Below are 24,829 nucleotides of genomic sequence, written 5' to 3' on the forward strand. Positions count from 1 at the left end.
GGGTTCAGATTTTTTATGTTCGATGTCGAGAAACATAGCTTACTCAGGGTAGTGTTATTACTGCGATGCGTGCATTTACTGTTGTCTTGGCTGCAGCATGGTTGCTATACCTGTCGGATACCAAATTCGAAGACCTTTGTAATGATAAAAACCTTGAGTTGGTAAAGGGAACAACAGGTCAAAACAAACAAGTAAATGTAAGAAATTTGCTGTTAGTAAGATAGCTTTAATCGAAAAAGTTAGGTATTTTAAAACGTTTTGTCAGAGATCTTTTAAAACTAAAATTAGGATCCTACAATCATCAACCAGGAAACGATGGCTTGATGCAACGAAATTCATCAAAATTATGGTTGAAACACATGCATACAGTAATGTGAAATGTCCCATTTTGAGCTTAAAGCCTGGTTCTCATATGCTGCCGACATACCACGGCTTGGGACACCGTTACATTTATCGCCGAATCATAATCTGTCCCAGGCATTGACCGCCGGCTTGATTTCCAAGTTGAGCTGAGTTCAACTTCGCAGGAAAGCCGGCGATGTCGGCGATTGTCGGCGACGAAAACATTTTATTTGAACATCAGCTGCGGACGCAACGTACTCCAGTAAGACGATTCGATCCATATTTACAGGTGGAATGATTGAAAAGGATGCCAGTCGTTTCGCCTACAAGTCGTTTCGCCACGGGGGCCGAGTAGGAGAGGACCCTGGGAACGAGCAAAACACAAATGAAGAACTTGCACTGTCAGGTGTAAAACGAGACTACGTTACCAGTCCGGAATATCCCGATAAATTAGGACATCTGTGATGTCACGAAACTCACGTTTCAACCAATGAGAATGCGTGTTTTGATTGGAGTGTTGTGTTTCACAACAAACCAAGAGATTCAAGATGGCGGACAAAGAGAGTCGCGAATACTTTCCAATGCCATGAATGCGGGCCTTCAGGAGGTATATATTTATCTCGAATTGAGTTAAATACTGTCCAAATTATAAAATAAAAGGAAAGTTTGTGTTCGCGTTCCATGTCACAGACAATTCTGCCCAGATAACGATTATCCTCGGACCGAAGGAAGCACCACAGAACGCAATGCGGGCCACGTTTGACGAGCTGCTGTTATCATTCTTTGGAAAGAGACCGTACAATCGGTAAGCATCTGTACTCTGCCTTTTTCTAAGCACAGCAATGATCGATATGAGAATTGAGGCTTTCCTCCTATCTAGGGATTATCGGGCCGAAATCGACAGCACGCGCATGTTCTTAAATGCCAACAAAGATAAATTGCAGATGTCCAAAATGTTATACGTTTTGGCTAAATCGAGGAAATGAAATCATCATTAAAACAGAATTTTCAATAACGCATACGAGTGAGAAATTCTTGTTCTTTTATACAAAATAAACTAAGCTAGAAAAAATGTATCCAACATTTTAGTGTTGTCAGATGCAGGGATAGTCAAAAATTCTGTTAATATATTCTTTGTAAATCTGAAATTTCTCCATTTTGGTATTTATTTCAAATATTTCTTGTATCTATTTGTTACTGTGCTAAAAGATATCATGTCTGGTTTCCATATTTATTTACCCAAAAATATCAAAATATAATTCCTGGACAGGTTGACAAGGGAGCATTCACAATCCATCCACATGCCCCAAGGTTTTATTATATATTTATTTAAAGTATACAAAACAAATTCAGTCTTGAAAGTGAAATCCATTTTATTTCATTCACTCTTTAGGTACTCTCAACCTTGAATTTGCCTCTTAGCAGAATGCAGGACCTGAAACAAATCACAAGCACTTAGATGATTATTACATTGCTTACAGATGTCAATATTATTACAAATGTATTTTTTGTTTTAATGTATGAATTTATTTTGAATGTAGTTACCACATTAGTCTCACTAAATAAGAGATTGCCCTCAAGTGGTCTGATAACTCTTATGTTTTCTATTTTTTAGTACATATTCTTAACCAAACTGATATGTTTCCTGTTCACAACCAATTAATGTTTTGCATTGGTTTCACAATTAGTAATGTTCAACACTCGACACTACATTCTAAACTCTCGTACCTTTTTAGTCTTTGCCTTCATAAAAATTATTTTGCAAAAACATTACTTTCTGGTACATTCAAGCTTCATGGGGAGGTGAAAAGAATCCTCATCTACCAGGAACAGCTGCAGTGTGTATAGTTTTTAAAAAATGCCAAAAAAAAAAAGAGTGCAATGCACCCTACAAACCTTAACTTACATGTTTGCATGGCCCTCAACGTCTGGTAAATGAGCACAAACAATCTCTCTACCCTTTCTGCCATTCCTTGGGATACTGATAGCATCCATTTACAGGGAACCACTGCAGTACCCCTGGCCTGTCTGTTTCGCTGCCACTTCTGTGCTGTAGGTGGTTTTCAACAGGCTGCTGGCTCTCCAGTGATAAAACTGGGGTGCACATTCGGAGAATCCACCAAAACAGAGACCTCCCAAATTTGTTTAATTTCGTCCGCGTACTTAGCGACGTCTTATTTCCTCTCTTTTCCCTTTGTTTTTTCCCCAAAATTCGGCAAAGTGCCTCGAGCAGTCGAGTATGCTCTTCCATGTACTTAAGAGAGAGAAATTGAAAACAACTGTCATAAAAATGAAGGAACGATGCATTACTCAAGCCTTATAACAACAGCGGTTCAGGTACGCTTGTAACGCCTCAAATTCAAAGAGAGTTTACAAAATATCGACGTTGTTTACAACCGTGTAATTTGGCATGATGAAACTTTAACAACACTAGAACCAGTAAAAAATATACACAGCTCAATGAAAAATACGTGAATACTAGAAAATAACGCGTACACTTTACTAACCTTAATATTTGGCCACAAAATCGCGTCTACATCGTCGCTTGACACCAAAAATACTCAATGATTAGAAGACAGTCAACGTTCTCCCACTACCAAAATGGCCGCTTATTCTCCTTCTCAACGTTTGGTCGGAAAAAGTCCTGGATAATGCTGGCCAGACTCTATGCGAGACTGGAAACAACATATTTTCTTGGTCCGCATAAAAGGTCCGCCATTTTCCCTGCTAACAATAGCTTCATGACGTCATGACTGTCCTAATTTATCGGGATATTCCGGACTGGTTACATTTCTCGTAGTTTACTTTCGCTTCTTTTTGTAATCAATGGCATGTTTCGACAGGTTTTCTTATGAAACTTTACTAAACAGAATAAACTGATAACACATTAAGAAGGGCTAGTGAAAAGGGGAAGTGAAATCTAAAGAAGGTTTTTCACCGAAGATCCATCAGTTACAGACTTGACATGTCAACACATGACAGAGTTCAAGGGACTGAACTCCATTACTACCGCTTCGAACTCATCTTGACTCTATTATCGAGTAGAGAAAAGAAAATAACGGTCGTGATGTTGATTCATAACGTGAAAGGTCTAAGAATATCTTAAAGTGTAACACAATTATCACACCAAATATTAAAACTAATGTTGTTGCTTTGTGTCCGTGACAGTTTATCGAGACAGTTTAGCCCGGCGTCGCGACGAGGACATTTTACATATTTTTTTTTTTGAAATGCGCAGCTGCATCAATTAAAACAAATTCAAAATAAATACAACTTACCAACCATGTTACGAGCCCCGGCTGATCGACAGGAACTATTCAGTGGAAGTCTCTAACTACTCGGCCATCCCTGTGTTAATGTCAAGCAGTTTTACACATAAGAAAGATCATACGCACAAGTTTATAAGCAAACTAAAATAAATAATAGGTCGCTTTTGTCATTAGCTTTCTGCTCCCAGTTACCAGCCATTACAAAGGAAAAAAAAGTGCGGCAAGTGTCGCTTTATAGAGAGACGTACCGTTCGAAAAAAGGCTGAAAACGGTAGATTAATTTCCTATAACGAAAATACAGGGAATAGTAGGCAATGTGTCATTCCGGAAACTACAAAAATTCACAAAATGCCGGTCACAATTAACTCAACAGACCCAGAGTTCGATTGAAAAATTTAATCGTGCGAAACGGCTTGTAAATGTACGTACAACAAAAGCGAATGATGAAGAAGAAAAGCAACAAGTGCATGATTCAGAAAAGATCTAAAAACGACACAAAATTTATTCAGTAAGTGAAAACAGATTTTCGAAATAACGATTAAGCTCAACACCTAGATAAAGTTTTTTACCTTACATTTGGATCTTGTCCTTTCATACTTCCGTGAACTGGATCGATTCTGCGTGAGCAACACAAACTGTAGTCTCAATGATGACAGCCGTGTGAACAACTTTGACTTGATCAAGGCGTATAATTTTCAGCAACGCCACTACTTCGGATCTTTCCACAATTAGACCATAAACGATTTGTCGTTTGCAACGATTTTCCAGAATGTAACCAACTTTGAAAGAGATTATGCGAAGTTTCGGAAGAAGACTCTGTCTCGCTCGCTTTCCTGAAAGCTTTGTTCAAGGTAACTCAAAACTGAGTGAACAACGCGCGGCAGATTGTCCTGCCTTTTTATACCATTGCTTCATTTAGATCTTACTGAAATGTCCACATCATCCAGTCGATCAAATAAAACGGTCATTCCATTCACCCTTGCTGGATAGGAGGTGATAATTGAAAAATTAAACGAGACTTACCTGTAAGTTGAAGTTTGATTAAGATTCTATGAGCCACCGGTCGATCGGGAGCAAGGGAACCTCTGCGTTCAGACTTCAAAGAAAAAGACATACATTTTTTTAATTATAATATCATTGTCCTTATTTTCTTAAGTAATTTAAATTTAAATTTGTAATTGTAGTTGCATTGAGATGAAAAACCCACTTAGGGAGCATCAATAAAGTTTGTTTGTATGTATGTATGTATGTATAATTTATCACCTCGTATCCAACATTATATAAGAGATTCTGATGGGTCGATGTTGAAATGGGTTGGCGTTTTAATAGATGCTCCGGTGCCGGTTGTTAAGGAAATCGAGCCCATCGAGTGGGCGCGCTGCAGAAAACATATGCCTCAAGCACGCGGATGTCATACATGGAGCACGTACACCCTTCCACATGCAGTGGTTTTCCACCCATGAATTACGTCGAGTCGGTTTCAAATGGAAAAAAAAGAAAGGTATCTAATAGGAATATGTAACTGGAATATATTAACCTTGGGCTTATTGTGTACATTTCTTTAGAACCTGCGATATGTGATATCTGTCCGGCTGTGACGTAATTATTCCCACGCATTTCCTTGATATCAAATGATTAGACAATTTTGCATGTATTTATATTTTTGCCATGCACTATCCTTCACTTTCATGATTGAATTCTGTAAAAATGGTAGGATTTTTTCATTTACAAAGGAGCACATTTCGTGACTTATTCTGTGCCGGTCTGTGAGTTTTACAAATAAGTAAAGACGTACCGGAAGCGTCTTGGCCTTATGGTTACTCGTGGAGAATCCAGATCGAAAGATTCAGGGCTAGAGTCTTCGCCGGGCTTGTTGTAACGTTTACTTTCACAGTGCCCCTCACCACCCTGGAGTACAAATGTTGGGAGTCAAGCACTTGCGACAGACTAGCACTGATCTCGCTTTACTCGGAAACCAGAATTAAGCGCGGGCACCGATGAACCTGACATTTGATAAGAAGATCTTAAGCGGCCTTCGCACGGCAAATTAAGTTGGCAAACTCGTGTTGGCAAACTCAAGTCGGTGTGTGAACGGCACAAAAACAGTCGGTAAACACGTTGGCAAACAGTTGGCGAGAAATAGGACTTGCCTCTATTCTCGCCAACTTTTTCACCAACTTTTTCGTGTTGGTAAATTCGTATGACGCGTGAACGATTGGCAAACGTGTGTTGGTAACTGTCAACCAACCAAAACACGCGCTCTACTCACGTGATTTTCTTTCGTGACACTTCGTAAAATGGCGGACGCAAGTCAAGATGAAAGTGAGGCCACTTTTAATTTATCGAAGAGGTTCACAATTGTCCGGCTGTGTGGGACGTTTCATCTGTAGCCTACAAAGATACTAAAACAAACAAAAGAAAATGGAGGAGCTAGCGGACAAAATGGGTTTCGCCCAAACCTTTCTATTTCTCAACCGTTCTTGTCTTCTCTTCTTCTGTTTTACTGTTCTACGTGAGTGCCACTGCACTAAATAAGTCGGCCATGTTGCAAATTATCGTGTGTTGTGATTTGACTCGAGTTTGACGTGTGCAGGAACAAGTTTGCCAACTTTTTGAAGTTTGCCAACACGAGTTTGCAAACTTGAGTTTGCCGTGTGAAAGCCGCTTTCATCAAGGCTCTTTTGGCCTAGCGGTTATTCGAGTACATACGGTTTTGAATTCTTTGAATTGGCCATAAATTACATGATCATTATCATTATCATTTATGTTATAAAAAAAGCGATAATCAAATGCGACGAAAAGTTTATTAGATTTGACCAGGAGCCATAATCGATTATGGCTCCTGATTTGACGGATAAGGACTACGCCTCGGCGACTTATTGCATTTCTAGCTTTCTGATTGGCTCACAAACTCCAAATGTGTATACAATTTTGTTCTTCTTGACAACCGTCAAAGTCAGTTACAAAAGATGGCACTGCAAAAATCGTAAATCTTAAAATCGTTAAATCTCTCCAGTATAGAACATTGGCCCGTTGTTAAAAATGTGGCAACTCTACTATTAAATGCACGGAGTATGCAAAAAAAATGTCTGTAAACGTACAATGCATGAGTGCAAAAATAGCTGACATGAAGCAGCATTCAATGGTCTTCAATTTGCGGGAAGATCTGAAAACATATTTTCACTATAAACCTAGGCTTAGCTTATTCAGTGAAACTTGCGCGCCACCTTTTAAATAGAGAATACTTGCCGATTCCAGCAGGGAAATCAACGGCTTTATAATCATCTCAGCGAGTCCTTAAATTTTGGAGACGAAGTGCGCGGCAATTATTTTTCATGGCGATATACTAACTATACTGAACATCACTGACAGTGAAATTATCTATAAGGTCAAACTCTTTCCCTCCATGGGTGTAACTATTAATAGTATTTTTTGTTCTTTGCTGTGCTGCTCAAAGAATTGTTTCAATATTTTCTTGACATGTCTAGGAAAGATCGACGCGACTATTTCAGCAGAGTCAGTAGTGCTTTTACGTCTTTACGTCAATGAACTTAATCCCTCCTGAGCGCAATTTCCGCGTTTCAAAGTAAGTCTTGATCGGCCACGAGACCGGGAGACAAACTTACTCCATTTCACTTGTAAAACTACAAATTTTTTAAATGCTTAGCTCTATAATAATTATTCCAGATCACCCCATTAACAAACATTTTTCAAATTTTCCTTCTTAAACTCTTTTCTTTTCATAAAATATATATTTTTATAATAATATCGAGGCTGAAATTTGTGAAATTTAAAGAAATAATTAAAGAAGAAACCCGAGGCTAGTTACTGAGGCTGATATGTTTTGACCTAAACGGCATAAAATTCATCCTTTCTACGGCAAAACTAGCCAAAAAACGATAAAAACAGCGCTAGCCGTTAGTTCTATGCTAATAATATAATTTATTAACAAGAAAGTATATGTGTCATATCAGGTTCATTGTCTGCAGTTTGGCTCCAAAACAAGAATTACAAGAATATTTTCAGCCTAAAATCGGCGGAAAGATAAGAATATTTAGTCTAGGCCGGAAAAACAATATTCTTATATAAAGAGTGTATTAGTTAAGCAATAGACTGCAAGGCTGATACTACGTGAAAAACGTTTCGAGACACCAACATGACAAGAACCGATAAAGTAGGATCGCAACAGTGGACAGCTGTTTCGCCCTTCTTGGGGCTCGTCAGCACTGTGTAGCGAAGATATGTAACGCCGGCCCAACAGTCAACGCACATAAATTGCACAATGACCCGTTCAGACTAAGGGAGGCATTTAAAACCAGGAAAGGACTCTCGTCAATCAATATTATTTTTGCTCTTTTCAAGCTCTTTTCAGAAGATAGAATATATTAGTATATACCACACAAGTGAATGGTACTTTTCGCACACGCTGATTGGCTTGCTCGGAGGTGATTAGCCAAGTACTATTCACCTCCCAGCGCGCGAATTCTTTTGTGCTACCATTTGTCGGTATATTGTCACAAATAAAGTTACTCTTTGGTCCGCTAGTTATTCAGCTTGTGTGGTATATACTAAACAATTATTCACCTCAGTGTCGGTGAAAGTGGTGGATATTTACCTCCACTTCGGTGAAATATTGTTAAATATTTGTTAGCGATGTTTTCCCACAAAGGTTCTCGTCAGAAACGATACGTTTTTTAAGCAATTTTTCATCTCAGTTAGGGGGTTCGACCAAACCACCAGAATCACCCCTGGATCCGCCCCATGGAATTGACAGAGCCATGACATAATACAGTGTCGCCCAAAACACATAATGAAAGCTAACCACAAGCAAAGCCGAGTGGAACTAACCGCAAGCGAACTGGGGTGTATGAAGTAATAAACTATCCGCAAGCAAAGACGTGTAAACCGTATATAGTGAGCTGACCTGGTCTCGCTCATTCTTAATTTTTGTAAAAAGGCACGAAATGTCTGACCTGGTTTCACTCTGGTTACCTACCCAAAGGTTTTCCACATGTTTTTCCATTGTAAGAGACTTCGTTTCGTTTGTTCACGAACGCTGCTTCCGCCATTTTAGATATACGTTGCTATGGCGTCATGTTGTCATTTCCAGTTTCCCCACGCGCGTCAATGAGCTTGCGCAGTCTGTTGGACAGATGTCGGAGCTACGAGATGAAAAGCATTCTCGTTCCCAGAGCCCAGGATCCTTCTGGCCTGCGGCAGGGATCGAGAGTTCTGGCCAGACCCGATTTTCTGAACATGCGCAGAGTATTCATTTCGTATTCTCAGCCAATCAGATTTGTCAGATTTGACGGGAAGTCCGTGAATCGCGGACTTCCGGTGTTGGACCAGCCCAGAGCTCTCGATCCCTGCCGCAGGCCAGAAGGATCGTGGGCTCTGGAGGACGAGAATGGATGAAAAGTTGCTTACTTTGCACATAAAACGATTTTGCTTGTTCAAGGTACAACTTGTTAACTAAACCACACAAATACGAAATGATGCACAAAAAGATATGTTCTAACTTACAAACATCTACATTATTTCATTGCCTGTAGGAGCTTCAAGGACCACCTTTGACCACCTTGTAGATGTAGAGAAAAGCTTAAACCATCGAGCCTTCCAGTTTGATCATGCCTGGGTATCTTTTAGCCATTTCCGAGCAGGAAAGAATTGGTTCAAAGTATATGTGTAACTCCTGTGGTCTACTTTTGAGAGAAGCGATGCAAACTGGCTGTGGACACTTCTACTGCAGTAGTTGTCTTGCTAATTTATTTCAGTAAGTAGTGTTGTGCAATGCAGTAAAATTTTGATGCGGTGTGTACCCTCTGGTCGTATTTTTTTGTGTCATTTTCTTGTAACATGGTCAACCCTACAAGATTTTAAAAGAAGGTTAACTCTAATCTCTAAATAAATTTCTTTCTGATCCAGCCATTGGGCATCTCCAGACTATACGAGAGTACATGTATTCATTTGACTTTTGGGAGGATTTGAAAAAGAATATCCTGCAAGTACACTTGTACCAAAAGAAGAACCATGCACACGACCACTGCTGAAAAAATAATTCATGCCATTCAGTTTGTCAAAAAAGTATGTTATAGCTAGTGAGAAAAAATATTATCATACACATGTCCTGAAAAAAAATTTACCCACCAACACTCACTTCAAAAGTCAAGTGGTCTACCCCTAATTACATGAATTCTGCCTTTAGTCTCACAATTTCTTAGCTTTTCTCATGGCCTCACGACATGACTCCCAACTCCAATCTCATGGTTTTTGGAGAAAAGTTCTGAAATGAAATAGTTACCTTCAGTTGCGGAATCAAAATGGAAAATTAATGGGGAATGCTAGTGCCATAAAGTGATAGAATAATAAAGGAGAACATTGTACTTTTCCACCCGATCATAGTGGAACCCTGGCTTACCTTGCTAATACAGTCACCTAGTTATTACAGCCACTTTTTTTTTGTCCTGGCAAAATGCCCATACATTTTGTAATAAAAAAACCCAGTTAATGTGGCCACCCCAGTAATATGGCCACTTTCTTGAAATCCCAACCTGTATAATCCTTTATCATTTTATCCTGTTTTTACGGCTACTAAAACCAGTTATGTTCATCTTTCTGTTGTTAGTGTTTTGTGAACTGATTCAAGTTCCAATTTGTTTTAAAATTATATTTGCATTCCACACTTATGGAATGCCAGAACTGTCTTATGATACATTTTTCTATTATATTGGGTGGTTATGTCATTATATTTAGTATTTATGTTATTATATTCGGTGATTAACTCATTATACTCGGTGCTTATACCATTATATTCGGTGCTTATTCCATTATACTCGGTGCTTATGTCTTTATATGTGGTGCTGTCTTCATTATATTCGGTGCTTATTCCATTATATTCGGTGCTTCCCTCATTATATTCGGTGCTTTCTTCGTTATATTAGGTGCTTTTTTCGTTATATTCGGTGCTGTCTTTATATATTCGGTGTTTTCTTCATTATATTCAGTTCTAACTTTGTTTGGTGTTTTCCTCATTTTTACGGGTGCTAACACTATTATATTCGGTGCTCTCTTCCTTATATCTGGTGCAAAGGCCATTATATTCGGTACTTACTTCATTATATTTGGTGCTTACTTCATTATATTCGGTGCTTTCTTCGATATGATCGTCACCAGTCTTCGCAAGGGGCCGTACAATTTGGAGGTAGTCTAGGGAAAGCCGGGAAAAATGGGTGTCACGAAAACTCAGACCCTGAAACCTCAGACCCCTCGAAATTAAAAACTCAATTGTTATCACCTGAATTGCTCTATGGCCACAATGGGGCGAGATGTTTATCTTCTCTGGTTTATGTTGTCGTGTCGATCAAACGGTGAAAAACAAATATTTAACTTCTCAGGTTTATTGCTGTCACGTCGGTCAAACAGTGAAGAACTAACAAGGTTTAGAACAGCAGCCGACACTGTTTTTCAAAACAGACCTTTTTTATGCAATTGTATGCAGCAAAAAAATGTGTTGTTCTCTGAAACATGCTCATTTGATCGCAATCTGCTTTTTGACTTTATAATGAGTATAATAACATAAGTACTAAATATAATGATATAACCACCCAATGTAATAAAAAAATGTATCATAAGACAGTTCTGGCGTTCCATACACACTCATACTAAAAAACAGTTCTTTAGAAAGGTAATTGTAATATAATATCTTTTAACATGTCACTTAGTTTAGACCAGTCATAAAATTTGAACCCAGCTGGTTAATACAGCCACCCTGTTAAAACAGATAAATTTTCATGGCCCATTGGTGGGTATAAACAGGGTTCTACTTTACTTTTTATAATTTTTGTCCTCCTGTTTTTGCTTGTGATTACCATTTTTTGAAGACAGCTCACTGAGTTAACTGTTAACTGGACCTCTATTCCATGCAGAGTTTCCTTGTAGTCTTTGTAAGTTCTCCCCATTTTTTTCCTTGGGCCTCCCAATTTCTCTTTATCAGTGGTTGCCAGGTCTGAACTCCCACAATCATTTCTAAGCCCATGTGTTTATTTTTTCAGAAATGGATCCTCCAAAATGACCTGTTTACAGGACCAGACAGAATTTCTTCCAAATGAAGTTTGACATTCCTTTGAGTTTATAATTAGTAGGGTAAAATGGTGTAGCAAGCATTCATGTAGTAAAAATATTTACCATAAACATGTATTTGAAAGGCTTCATGGAAAAAGGGCATTTAGTATTTTTGGTTGAGAGTGACCTTTGTCAAAAACACTCCAAATTTTGTGTGCGGTTTTGTTTAGGTGTGTTGAAACAATGTCCTGTATTATTTTCCACCGGGTTTTGCTTCATTTTTGAGATATGTCATATGTAAAAAGACACTCATTTGTGACATACCAATAGAATAGATTGAAACTCTGTTTAGTGCTGGAACCAGAGTGCATTGTACATCCAATACCAAAGATACGCAAACCATCTACACTAAACAGAACCACACCCCGTGCCCTCAGAAATCTAAAAGCCGTACATGGTATAGTTATGGATATTTTCTGGAATTGCCCATTTGGCATCTTCTCTAAGGGTTTATTGTCCATTTCTCTTCAGGTTTTTCCTGATAACTTCATGCGTCGTGAAGTACAATCCTTTGTTGTCCACTGCACATTCATGGATGATGGTTGCAAATGGAAAGGAGAAGTGAGACACTTGGAGGTAAATGGCTAAATTACAACTTGTGATACAATGAAGGTACAGGTGTACATGTAACATGAATTAACATTTTCAAATGAAATGTTATATTGCTATCACAGTTCTTGTTTTAACTGTATCATTGTATGGCTGCTTGTAGTATATCATAACATGTCGCAAGACAGCAAGGCCAAATTTAGATCCCCGTTTCCATAATCTTTGGGAATCATGTTTGTGTCATCACGAAGTATAATGCTAGACAGTATTTTCTAATATATCGTTCACCTTTACATGTAACCGTATCATGACTGCTGAGACAAGGTCTGCCAGTCACAAAGTACTCATTGCCATGTGAGCACAGACTTAGACTTGGGTCTGGCATCATATGCCCCTCTCAGTGGTGAGAAATCACCTTTACTTGAAGCTCCAGTTGTCAACCACAAAGAGCTGATGAAACCATCAGTGTCTGAGCAAATCTGCTTAGAAATTAAACTGGGATCTTGCCACTGTCTGCCGCCAACTCTCCAGTACTTGCAGTGCAACCAACTCAGCAACTTCCCACAGCTTATAATTAAGTGTATACTTAAGTACATCTATTATTAATTTTGAGTTTGATAATATCAGTGAAAGCAAATTAGTAATATTATGTTTCCTTTGAAACATTCCCTTGAAGTTTTTTTTTCTGTCATGTTTAAATTTTTGGAATGGGCAAATTTTCAAAGCAGTACTTTTTGGCTGTGGAAGAACCAAGCAAATGTACAATTGGGACTTTGTACAGAGTTAGTAAAATATGTGAAATTTGTGTAAAATGGCTTGTTTCCTTCTTTGGGCTTGCCAAGAAATGAAATGCTTACCTAAATCACTTGATTGCTATTGTCATGGCTGTCATTAAGGGCCTTAAGCCATAACACCTGCTACGGCTGAGTATGCTTGATTTTCCCTTGGTGTTACGGGTGAAATTGCCTGTTGTTTGCTATGGGTGTGGAGAACAGGGCAACAAGTGACCCAAAACATAATGACAGCCCTGATTGCCATTTTAACAATGTGAAGAATTGACTGAACCAACACCAAAAAAATGGCATGATGTGTACTAAAGGTATGTACGGACGAGTGTCAATTCATACCCTAGATCAATACCCTAGATTGACCCTTGATTGATCCTGTATACACCCTTGGTCGACACTTCCTTAACACTCCATCAACAGCGCGGTTGACAGTTGATCAACACTTGATTGACATCTTGGTCGACATTTGACTAATTTTTCATTGATGCATGAGAGCCGGCGACACTCAACTGACTAGCGACTGACTGTTGATTGAGTGTCAATGGAATGTCAATCAAGATATCGATTGAGTGTCAATCGAGATGTGGATTAAGTGTTGATCGCAGGTCAATCGAGGATATATCAATCGACCCTTGACCACTGATGTCTTTAGTGCACATGATCCAAAAAATATTTATTTGTTTGTTTGGGGAAATGAAACCTGAGATAAATGTACCTCTCTTTACCTCTCTAGGTTTAAGTCTGTAGTGTGACCACAGCTATTTATCAGTGGTTGAGCTACTTGTGTTGTAATACTAGACCAAACCAAAATCATGAACAATTAGTTTTTACAGTGTAAGGCAATAAGTACAGTGGGCCAAAAAAGTTCATACATTGCTGTTACAGATGACTAATCTGATTATAGTGGTTGGTTACAGTGGCTACAAGTTGTAAACCTCAATGATTTCTTGTCTCAACACAGAACCACATGAACAGCTGTCCGTTCCTTAAAATACCTTGTGTACATCCTGCGTGTGGCATGCAAGTGAAAAAAGCTGATCTCACTGAGCATTTAGAAAAGGAATGCAAGTGTAGGCTGGAAACCTGTGGATTCTGCAAAAGGCAAATCAATCTTAACAAGATGAAGGTAGGATAACATTTAATTTTCTTGAATTAATTAATTAATTCTTAATTTCTTCTGCTAGTTTGTTTTTGAGCAATACTGTAGTGCTTTGTTTTTAACATACTAGAAAGTTTTATAGGATTCAACACCTTGGCCCTAGCCTTAGACATCTTATGCCAATATCAAAGAGCCACTGCCCATTAAATCCTAGGGAAATAAGTTGCTACATGTACATGTAGGGTGGGAGGAAGGACAAAGACAACTTTAAACATTGTTGGAAATTGAAATTATACAATGTACCAGTGCCCAAAGGTTGCTCAAGGCAAGAATAGTTAGCCCTAATCTAGTACTGGGAGCATTTGATATGTGTGGCATAGAACTAAGTCCTCTTTTCATGTAAAATATTCGCTATGAATAACTTTAATTCCAGTCGTGAGATGTTTAAATGGTCACAATGACTACATGTATAAACCTTGATGCATTTTAAAATAACTTGAGTTTCGAGTGGTAGTGGACACTCATGGTGAGTTTGCTAAAAGAAGAATTGCAACCACAGGTGACATAGCAGTGACTAAGGAATTTTTTAAACACATGCTGATATATGATCAGGTTTCAGCTGTAGATCACGAAACAAAAATACACCTGGACAGTTTAAAGTATTATACACATGGACAAATAAATTGGTTAATCTTTTACGTCTTTGACAACAACAGCAATAGATGTACTCACTTTTATTAGCAAAGAGGGGGACTTGCAGGGCAGCAATTAACTCAGCATGTACCAATTTTTTGGCTTTACCCTTTGGGCAAACTCTAACTATAATGTACTGTACAAGCCCGAAAGTTTTCTCACTAACCCTGGAAAAGTTCATCTCTTACAGTAATTCTGAATAATTTTCCCAAGAAATTCCACTTGCAATTATGACAGACAACATCCATTAGCCCAAGTGGAAAATTACATCCACTAGCCTGGGCTATTGGACAGGACTTTCTGTGCTCGTTGTAACTGAACTGGTAATATTTTGCATATCCTGTGGCAATTATCAAGCTGTGAATCGTATTTTCAGTGAAAAACAGTTAAATGTTAGTTTTGTAGCTATTAAAAAAAGTTTATCTTTACTGCTTACGGTTTTACAGTGAGAGCACTCAACTGTGAGCAGTTTGTGATGATAGAATGAGGGTACATAGTATATTTAAGTGTTTTAATTGACACTGTGAAAATGCTAAGCTTAGACATTAGAAGAGGAACTTTCATTCTGTAGTTTGAAAAAAACAAAAACAAATAAAATGGTTAGAAATTGTGATTTCATACTGTTCATGGTTTGAGTGTCCTTACTGTGCTTTTCAATAACATGCAGACTCTAAAATTCAAAGCTCAACCGACAAATGCCTGTTTCGCTATTGTCAATCAAATATCTGGCGGCTCCTCCTAGCTTCCAACTACTGCTGAGTGCATGGTAATCAAAATATTATTGTTGACCACAGTTCAGACAATGAAACAGTGCTCGGCAGTAGTCGGAAGCTGGGAGGAGCTGTCGAACATTTGATTGACAGTAGCGAAAAACACATTTATCAGTTGAGCTTTGAATTTTAGAGTCCGCATGTTATTAAAAGCCACAGTGAATAACTACATGTATAATCATCCTCAAGCTCTTGTTTTGCTTCAGTTCTCAAACAGCCCCCAAAACAATGTCTATGTAGCTCTCCTTTCATTAACTTGCAACTTAAGCTGTTGCCTTATATTTGAGAACTTAACATTACTGGTAAACCCACCTTAGATCCTGTGTACTAACCCTTCCGTGAAGACTATCACAACATGTTGTTAGCTTTATGTTCAGTTGAGCTTTTGTTTTAAAAGTAATCCACTGACATGCTATGTAATTTCAGCTGCACCGTGAGACAGAATGCCCAGAATATCCAGTTGTGTGTGAAAAGTGCAACAGAGATAACATTCAAAGAGCAAAGGTAAAACTTACATGTATGTAGTAGAGTAAAAACCTGCATACAGTATAATAACCTAAAAGTTAATGTAAGATCGAAACGCCTCAAAATGGTGTTAATATGCGTTCGGTTAATTAGAGTGTATATTTTGTATTGTATCGTGCAACGTGTTGGAATGTGGCGCTTGTATCGTTACGTAATTTATTCAAATAGCCTGTAAGCAGCGCTTTTTTTTTAGTTCTCGCAATGCGGAGCGGAGTGCAGTAGTGAAATCGAAGCATCTAGTGCAGTTGTTGTCTTATCACAGCGGCATCTCAGCCAGTTATAGCCCAGCATCGCATTACAAATGTAAGTCTGTTACTTTCTTGGGTTTTAGTTTGCGCCATTTTCGCTTTGTTTGTGTTTGTTCTGTTCGTGTCTATTTCAGTTTTAACCACAAAGAGCCACAGTTGTTGATCGCCAGTAAATAAAGTGTGCGTTCTAAATTATATTGCTTGCTGGAGATAATGTCACGTCCTGTTGGTAGCTTCAGTTAAGAACCTATTAGGCGAAGGTTTTTCAGTTAAGCACCCTTCACATAAGAACCATTCTAGGCTAAAATTTCATTACAGGTTCTTGTTTTCAAGTTTTTTTCAAATGTAATACAGTACATCGCATGCGGTACAAAAAAAAGGTAATAAAAACTAGCCAGAATACTGGCAGTGTTCTAAGACCACAATACTGTGCTGTGAATGATTCAATATAAGGCCAAAAATAAGGGCCACACTCCTGGGTACAAGTTGTTTTTTTAAACAAAGATTAAGAACCTGAATAAGAACCTAGGTAGCCTAATTTCACAGTAAACACCATTTCTATAAGAACCTATCACATGGAGGCTAATTTGAAAAAAACCTAGTTTCTTACATGCAGGTTCATGTACATTTAGTAAATTATGTTACTATTCATTGATTGCTTACAACTGGAGTTTCAGAGTAGTAAAAAGACGAGCCAGACACTGAAAAGGGCTTTGTCTGAAAGCCATAGGGGTTTTGTCAAAATTTTAATCAGTTTAGTTTCTGTGATGAAACCTCCATTGCAAGCAGCTACATACATGTTGCTGTTCCCCCTCCCCCCCACCCCACCCAATACAATGTTGAAAATTAGGTGAAACTGCAGGTACTAGTTTTCAACATTGTATGTGGGGTGGGGGGAGAGGTTAGGCAGGTGAAGTTTTGCTCGCGTCTGGCGTGTGCGCAAAAGTGCCAAAAGTGCAAATTTGTCCCAAGACATTTGTCCATGATTGTAGTTTCAATCTACAATTATTTTATTTTTGACTTCTGAGATCCTTCAGTTGAGAGAGTTTTTTGGTATTTCTCTCATTGTTGTAGGTGAACTTGATCATTTTCCTTCCATCCAACCAATAATATTACTTTAACAATACATAAATTCTAACTTGGCTCTGGGACCTTGGGAAATCAAACATTAATTAAAATACAGTTCAAGTGATGATCACTGCTGAAGCCAATATAGTGCTCTACAATAAAGGAGCTGATATAATGCAATGCGTAGAGAGACTACTCAGATCTTCTGGATCTTGAGTACATATGGAATTTAAGACAGTTCTGTTTCGTAGCTAGGCCAACATGAAGTTAGCCCACTCATCAGCACAAAGTAGTCTCTGCACATTGCATTCAATTGAAATATATGTGCTTTTTTGTTTTATTTTGCAACAAAGTAAGAATTTTGATATATTGAAATTGGTAATATTTTTGGAGAATAGAGAAACTGTGCAATCTCTTATCCTTGAAAACCGTTTTATCCCTTTCTAACGTGCAAGTGTTTCAAAATATCTATACTTCACACCGATAGGATTTTGTTGGGTGTCTGGAAAACCCGAATAGCGAATAGCGAATAGGCGCGAATAGCGAACAGCGAATAGTACGAATTGTGCGAATAGTGGCGAATATTGACAAATCGTAGCAAATAGGGTACCTAGTATCTCGCAGCCAACCTCGCAGCAACGTAGGATGGGATTTTCCCGCTAAAAAGCACAGACGCTTATCAGGACAAAAGGTGTTTCTAAACGTAATTTCTTCTGTTTTAACCGCTGCAAAAGCGTAAATACGTCTTTCTTAGGTTATCTTTGTATTTTCTGTTTTCTTAATGTCGGCGATGGACAGCCTTAGCCTGAGTCCGCAGCAGAAAAGGTAATAAATTCACTGAAATTCTGTAGCTTATTTGGATAGTTAATTAACGCAGGATATTAGATCTAAAGCGGTGACTACTGACGACTATTCGTCACTATTCGCCACTTTTCGCGACTGTTCGCCACTATTCGCACTATGCGAGACTATTCGCACTTTTCGGGACTATTCGCTATTCGCTATTCGCGACTATTCACTATTCGCCATTCGGGTTTTCCAGACACCCGATTTTGATGCATTTGTTATAATTAAGAAATGGGAAGTCGTGTGTTGCTACAAATTCAGTTCGAAATAATTTACAATCATGCCACCTTTCTGTTTGTCTTTCAGTTGTTACAACATCAAGATCCTGTTATAGGGGACTGTGATGGCGTACAGGGACCATGCCCATTTTCACAGATTGGCTGCCCAAAAACTGAGGTACATGTATAGGTGTTGTTTGTTTTAATAAATATAAAGTAAAACCAAACTCTGAAGAAATGGCTAGACTGCTTGTCGCAAATACGTGATTTTTCTCGTAAAGTCACGAAACTGGAAAAGAGCACGGAGCGAGGGCTAAGGACGAGAAGGGATTGGGAACGCCCTTTATTTTTTTGCCCTCGCAAAGTACATGTGTGTACATTTGTATAAAGGAAGATATAAACCTAAGAGAAACAGAAGACTAAGTACAGATCAAACAATCTACAGTATTTTGTCCCGAGGACGCAAGGGGTACACGTGGGGTGGGAGAAAGCAATTTTGAGAAACTGAATTCTCCATTTCTGTGTTTTCTTCTTTCGCCCTATTCGCGAACGCTTCCGCGCTCCGCACTTGATCTCGGGCGTTTGCGTAGCTCGTGCGCCTGCTGAAAAATGAAATCCAAACGAAAAAAAATCTCTTTGGACAGACTAAGCTACAGGAGCGTTAATTTTATCTTTAAGCTAGTTTTAGCTGCATGGTCAGCATCAAACTTCTCATCCTTTGGGCAACTTGGTCTCGAGACAGTTGATCGGTCTTCAGACAGTTATTTAAGTGTCGTAGTGTTTAGCACTACTGTGCTAATTGAGGACAGTGAAACAAGAAAACAAATATTGTAATTTGAACAGAAACTTGTTAAAAATCCCAACTGGTGGGAGGCTTACTAGAGGGCTATTTACAAAGTTTGGAGGAGTTGAATCTGGGACCACCGAACACAAATTCATCTAGTGGCAGGGAGGAGGACTTTAACTCGGGACCTCTGGATCACAAATCCAGCACTCTCAATCTCTAGGCCACGCGGTCTCCTCTATGATTCGCCTGCTACCGTTTCTGTGTCTATTAATTTGTTTTCATGACTGAATGAGCGGTGGAATCTGTTTTTATTTTTGCAGGTTCTCAGCCATGACCAAAAGAAAGAACATCTGGCGCAAGAGAACACTTACCACACCACTCTAATCCTACAACATGCCCTGCGAGTGAGCAGAGAAGTGGAAGCACTTCTGATGCGCGATCCGAGAACTGTGTCCAGAAATCCACACATCTTTACAAACTATGACGGAGTGATTGCAGATATTCTTGCTAAAGTTCAAACCCAAGCAGGTGAAACCAGGGATCTGCGCGAAAAATGTAGAGAGCACAGCGAAAGAATCACCGCTCTGGAAAGAAAGGTGGCCTCGGGGAATTTGCCAGGTGGAGCCCCTAGTTTCCAAGTGTCTGGTGATTCCAGTGGTGGATCACAAAACCCAGATCTTACACGAAGGGTTACCAACCTTGAAAACAGGACCGCTGATCACGAGGTGTTACTGGTGGAGAGTAATCGCTCAATAGAAGAGGCAAGGCGTGACATGGGTAACGTTAAACGACAATTTGATACCAACCAGGAGAGTGCCAGGAGGCAAGAACGAAGGATGGAGTCTATCGAGCACACACTGGCACTTAGAAATGTTACACTGGCCGATTTAGAAGAGTATGTGAGGCAACAAGAATTCTCAAGCTACGACGGTCAGTTGCTGTGGAAGATTTCTGATTATGCTCGCAGAAGAAATGACGCAGTTACCGGACAACAGGTGTCCTTCTACAGCCCTTGTTTTTACACCAGTCGCTATGGTTACAAGATGTGCGCACGCCTCTATTTAAACGGTGATGGCATTGGCAAAGGAACACACATCTCAATCTTCTTTGTTGTCATGCGCGGTCATTATGACGCGTTACTCCGCTGGCCGTTCAGACAGAAGGTCACCTTCATGTTGCTCGATCAAGATAACGTGGAACATATGATCGACGCCTTCAGGCCTGATCCGAGTAGCTCCTCCTTCCAGAGGCCAAGAAGAGAAACCAACATCGCCAGTGGATGTCCAATGTTCTGTTCCCTTGCTGAACTGAACAACCATGCGTATGTTCGGGATGACACGATGTTTCTGAAGATCATTGTGGATACATCTGATCTGTAAAGTAAAATTCTGGGTGCGTTTCTTTGGGATGATCTGTATCTGTATCAGTAATCTAAGATCACCCTGATCATGGTGCATCGGAACTGATGAATCCACTCTGACCAAGGATTCATCGGTTTCTTTGATGCATCAGGATCCGAGTGATCTGGGATCATTGACCTTGATCCGAATCATCCCAAAGGAACGCACCCTTTGTTTGGCTGTACGCCGTTTTCAACATATTTTGTGATTACCCTTTGATTGCTTGAGGTGACCTCTATAAGCATTGCAATTTTCTTCTTGTTTATTTTCTTCATCGCAGTTTAGTAGACGGGAACGGAATAAATAGTAGCGTATTGTTTTTCCCTTTTCCTTTCAAGTTTACACTGGTCACATATATAATTTGTTCTGTGATTATTTGCCATGGCGCTGTTTTTCTGTATGGAAAGAAATTGTCTATTTTTTTACTTTGTGACGTCTGATGTACATGTAAAGCGGTTTCCCAATCGTCTTGGAGTGCAAAGTGATCAAGCACTTGCTTTGTTGTTCCGTCGTAGACCAAGCGAAAACTCGTTCTTCTCAGTCAATCAGGATCAAGCCAAAATTAAATTAGGCTACAGGACTACCACCGCCATTGCCACCAGCAGCTCATCCTCTCTTGCCGCCGGTTAGTAGTTGTGTTTTTTACTCCGAGTTCTCAATGGTGCATAATACTGTTCACTAGTGTCGTCAAAACTGTGTCTGGTTCTTGTTTTGAACTATTAATGGCAAACCGCTCTTACATTATGTCGTGTGATCAGAATTTCCCTACTGAATACTGCTAAGCTCAGAAATAGCCATGTGAGAGCTTTGTTAAGATTCATTTTCATTACCCCAAAGTAGTTTGTGTGGAAAATGTTCATGTGTATACATATTAATTATAACATGATATTTGTATTGTAAATCGATATTGCTAATTTGTAATAGACATAAAACGTTTATCTTTTAAAAAGATTAGTGTTCATGGCGATTTGTCCTGGCATTAAGACACGGTCAGACACGCGGATAAAGCTGATCGCTGTAAGAAGAGAAACATATGCAGTTCAATTTAGTAGTCATGTGGTTACGTGGGAAAAACACGATAATATGTTTGGAAATTGGTATAGTTGTAATTTTGAAAACCCATTGTGAGCTGGTGAAGAATCTCGTTTGTTTTATGTTGTGGAATACATGTCCTCGTGCAGCGTGCAGAGTTTCTCACACGGTCGAGTTTTCAGAATTCAGCACCATCGTGAAAATCTCTTTGTTCAACATAGGAAAAACAAAGTGTTACCATTCTTTGAAGTAAGCAATTAGGCTATCGGAAGGATTCAGTTATAACAAGGAAGCGCAGGGTCGTGTGGTATGCTCTTTTTTTGTGGATGAGTGCTAATCATTCTTCCTTTTATGGTGTCTATTGTGCTGACCTCCTCGAGGTAGACACCGGAAACGCTTTTTGTTCGTTGTTATTGTTTTAATGCTGTATTCTCTTGACCTACGTTTGCCCGTATTACAATGCTGAAGGGAGACAGGAAGAAAAAGGGTTGACTACCGAGTCATTCACTGTTACAAAGCCATCAAGTGTACCTTTTGAAAACAGTTTTGCCAACATTGGAGATCTCTTTGAATTTGAAACCCTTATTCTATTTTATAACCTTGCGGGCAAAGTATTCCGTGAAGCAAAATAACAGTTCATTGGACAATTTCAGTATGCAGAAGTAGAATATGTGAACTAAATCAAGTTTTAAAGGTGGCACCCTTGAGCAATTAGAAATTAACCTAGACGGTAAGATTTCGCCGACGAATTGGAATTTAAACTAATGAACAAAACATGCAATCGAAAATCAATGAGCTTGCAAAGAGAAACTAACAAATCTTTATAGTCTCTTTCGAACCCGGAGTGAATCTTTAGATTGCCAGAAAGCTGTTGCTTAAAAGTTTATGTCAGTAGTGTGCTAACAATTCTGACGACTGTTTCACTCGAAGCAATCGTTTCCACTTTTTTGGGGGGAGTGGGGAGGGGGGGGGCGGTGTACCAATTGCAGCTCAGGGGTACCGGTGTAGTGCTTTTACGGCGAGATGCCATCCGTAACAAAGCGGCTAACAGCGCAGCCATCATTTAGAGAGAGCAGTTTATGCGTGGCTTGTTGAAAGTTGTATATGAGGTCATGTTTTCCACAACATAAAATCAAATGAGACTTCTAGATATTTGCTTCATATTCGTATGTTTGGAACTTAAGAAGTGACCGTGGGACAAATCGTCAGTCGCGAAAATGTCTTCTCTTGTTAAGAGAGACTACCGAGGCATATTCTTTTAGTGAGAACAGTGACAGGACGAAACGAAATCTTACGCTAGTCGCGGAAAGGTTGCCACTGATGTCTTTATGTTTAATTCGATTGTATGAAAAGGCTTTAAATCTTGTTGATTTATGTATAATCTTAAATGCAGATTTCGTTGAATTTGTTATTGGTGTTACAAAAGGTTCAATGATTAACTATTATTGCATGATATATTAGAACCTGTTTAGAGTAGACACCCTGTATTAAGCGGACACTAGTGAGTGTCTCAAGGGTGTCCGCTTAATACAGGTTTCACTGTATAACTGTTTGTAAATTAAGAAATAGACTGGGCAGTGATCATTTGCAGATATATATATATCTTAGTTAATTGAAACTGGGCCTAAGGAGGTTCATTAATTAAAGGTTTTGTTGCATTTGTTCCCAAGACTCATGTTTGTAAAGTCCTGATTCACACTAGCGACATAACGGCAAGGTTGGTTTAGTGCGTTGTTAACCATTAAAGTGAACAACGTACTAAACCAAGAGACCACTAAGGGAACTGAAATTGTGAAATAAAAAGGGGGGATCCCGGTATTTGTTTAAGAGCAAGTGTACCCTGAATATAATCGGCAATTCCTTATATTATCTTAGTATATTTTTCAGGAGTGCTTACTAAATTCACGTTTTTGGGCGATAATTTTCTACTCTACAATAGAAATCATTCGATATTTGATATATAGGGAGGAGGTGATCGCTACATTCAAATAAAGAGAAAAAATTGATGGGTCCCGGTACTAGTTTCCGAGAAAAAACGATCATTTGCCTCTCTCGCAAGCCAAGACGTAGAAGTCGCCATTTTGTTTACGTGTGCGCGCTTAACATGCGTACGATTCTACGCAGTAAGGATGCGCAATGTGATTCTGCGGAATCACCTTAAACTTAACGAGATAAGTAAGCCACTGATTATTTTGACTATACGTACACAAACGTGGGACATGCAATGTGAAAAGTGTATCGGGGATCATTGTCGTGCCAGAATCCGCGATCCTTTGGTCAGCACCAAGACTCGCGAACTCTGGGCATGTCCAACACCGGAAGTCCACGATTCAGGAGTACCCAACGACACTTTAACTGGAAATTTAATGTGACTTCCCAAGCACTGATTCTGTGCTCCCACGTCAATTACCATTAATAAGCAACTTTCCTGGGAAAAAAATATCCGCTCTTCACTGCTAGCAAGATCGACTTTATTTCATAAAACTCCCAGCCAGCCAGACTCCCAGCCAGATAATTTTGAATACCGAGCTAGAAAAGCAGTAAAGGGTAAATGCCAGCAAGGCAATTATAGGCGAAAAAATGTTCTGGCCAGCATTTTGACCTAGATTAAAAACAAACGCATTGTTTAGGACCTTTATTCAACAGCCTATTGTCTGTTGACTATCATGATTAGAGATAAATTAGCAATATGTGGTTATTTTTGCCGCTATGAGCAAAATCTACACTTTGATTATGTTATCACTTAAAAACAATACAACTTACCATTTATGTCTTAAGCGGATCGGACAAGGTGTCTCCCAGCACGTTGTTTTCCGATACTTCAGATGTCTTCCAGGTTCAGCATACGTGTGACAGTTTGGCACTTTACGTTCTGACATCTAAAACGATTCACACTTATGTTTAAAATAAGATCCCTCTAATCCTTCTAGACATTCAGATCAAACTTGCTTTCACCAAAGAAATGCCTGTTGCAAAATTACTTTTATATAACGCTGTAAGGGAAATGAACAAAAAATTATATTGAAGTCCTTTACTGCTACATATCGGCCTTACTTCTACATTGCTAGCCCAAT

The 24,829-nt window shown here is 39.1% G+C and overlaps 1 protein-coding gene and 1 long non-coding RNA gene across 13 annotated transcripts in view; one reads left to right on the top strand and one right to left on the bottom strand.

The window, feature by feature from the left end:
* Positions 1–23,426, top strand: part of LOC110067869 (TNF receptor-associated factor 2-like) — a 33,795-nt gene extending 10,369 nt beyond the window's left edge. For 5 of the 7 annotated variants that reach the window (XM_020775211.2, XM_089274620.1, XM_089274617.1 and 2 more), the window contains exons 2-8: positions 9,164–9,384; positions 11,663–11,720; positions 12,204–12,308; positions 14,031–14,195; positions 16,058–16,135; positions 18,625–18,714; positions 19,644–23,426. In XM_020775211.2, coding sequence (XP_020630870.2) covers positions 9,239–9,384; positions 11,663–11,720; positions 12,204–12,308; positions 14,031–14,195; positions 16,058–16,135; positions 18,625–18,714; positions 19,644–20,702 — 1,701 coding nt within the window. In that variant the 5' untranslated portion in view covers positions 9,164–9,238 and the 3' untranslated portion in view covers positions 20,703–23,426. Of the gene's footprint in view, positions 1–8,962; positions 9,070–9,163; positions 9,385–11,662; positions 11,721–12,203; positions 12,309–14,030; positions 14,196–16,057; positions 16,136–18,624; positions 18,715–19,643 lie in introns of those variants that run through there. The other 2 variants (XM_089274616.1, XM_089274621.1) reach the window with 2 other exon arrangements.
* On the bottom strand, positions 206–8,806 carry LOC110067868 (uncharacterized). Of its 6 annotated transcripts, none has more exons than XR_016202310.1 (5): positions 8,608–8,806; positions 4,635–4,707; positions 4,181–4,228; positions 2,249–3,690; positions 206–1,777 (listed from the first exon to the last, which is right to left on the bottom strand). It is a non-coding gene; the product is annotated as an uncharacterized LOC110067868 (long non-coding RNA). The 6 variants fall into 6 exon arrangements; XR_016202307.1 differs by lacking the exon at positions 8,608–8,806 and adding an exon at positions 5,407–7,250; XR_016202308.1 differs by lacking the exon at positions 8,608–8,806 and adding an exon at positions 4,875–5,262.
* Positions 23,427–24,829: the final 1,403 nt, after the last annotated feature.

This window comes from Orbicella faveolata, unplaced genomic scaffold (assembly GCF_042242905.1).
Source record: "Orbicella faveolata isolate gen_17 unplaced genomic scaffold, um_ofav_v1 contig_36, whole genome shotgun sequence".
NCBI classification, from domain to species: Eukaryota; Metazoa; Cnidaria; class Anthozoa; order Scleractinia; family Merulinidae; genus Orbicella; species Orbicella faveolata.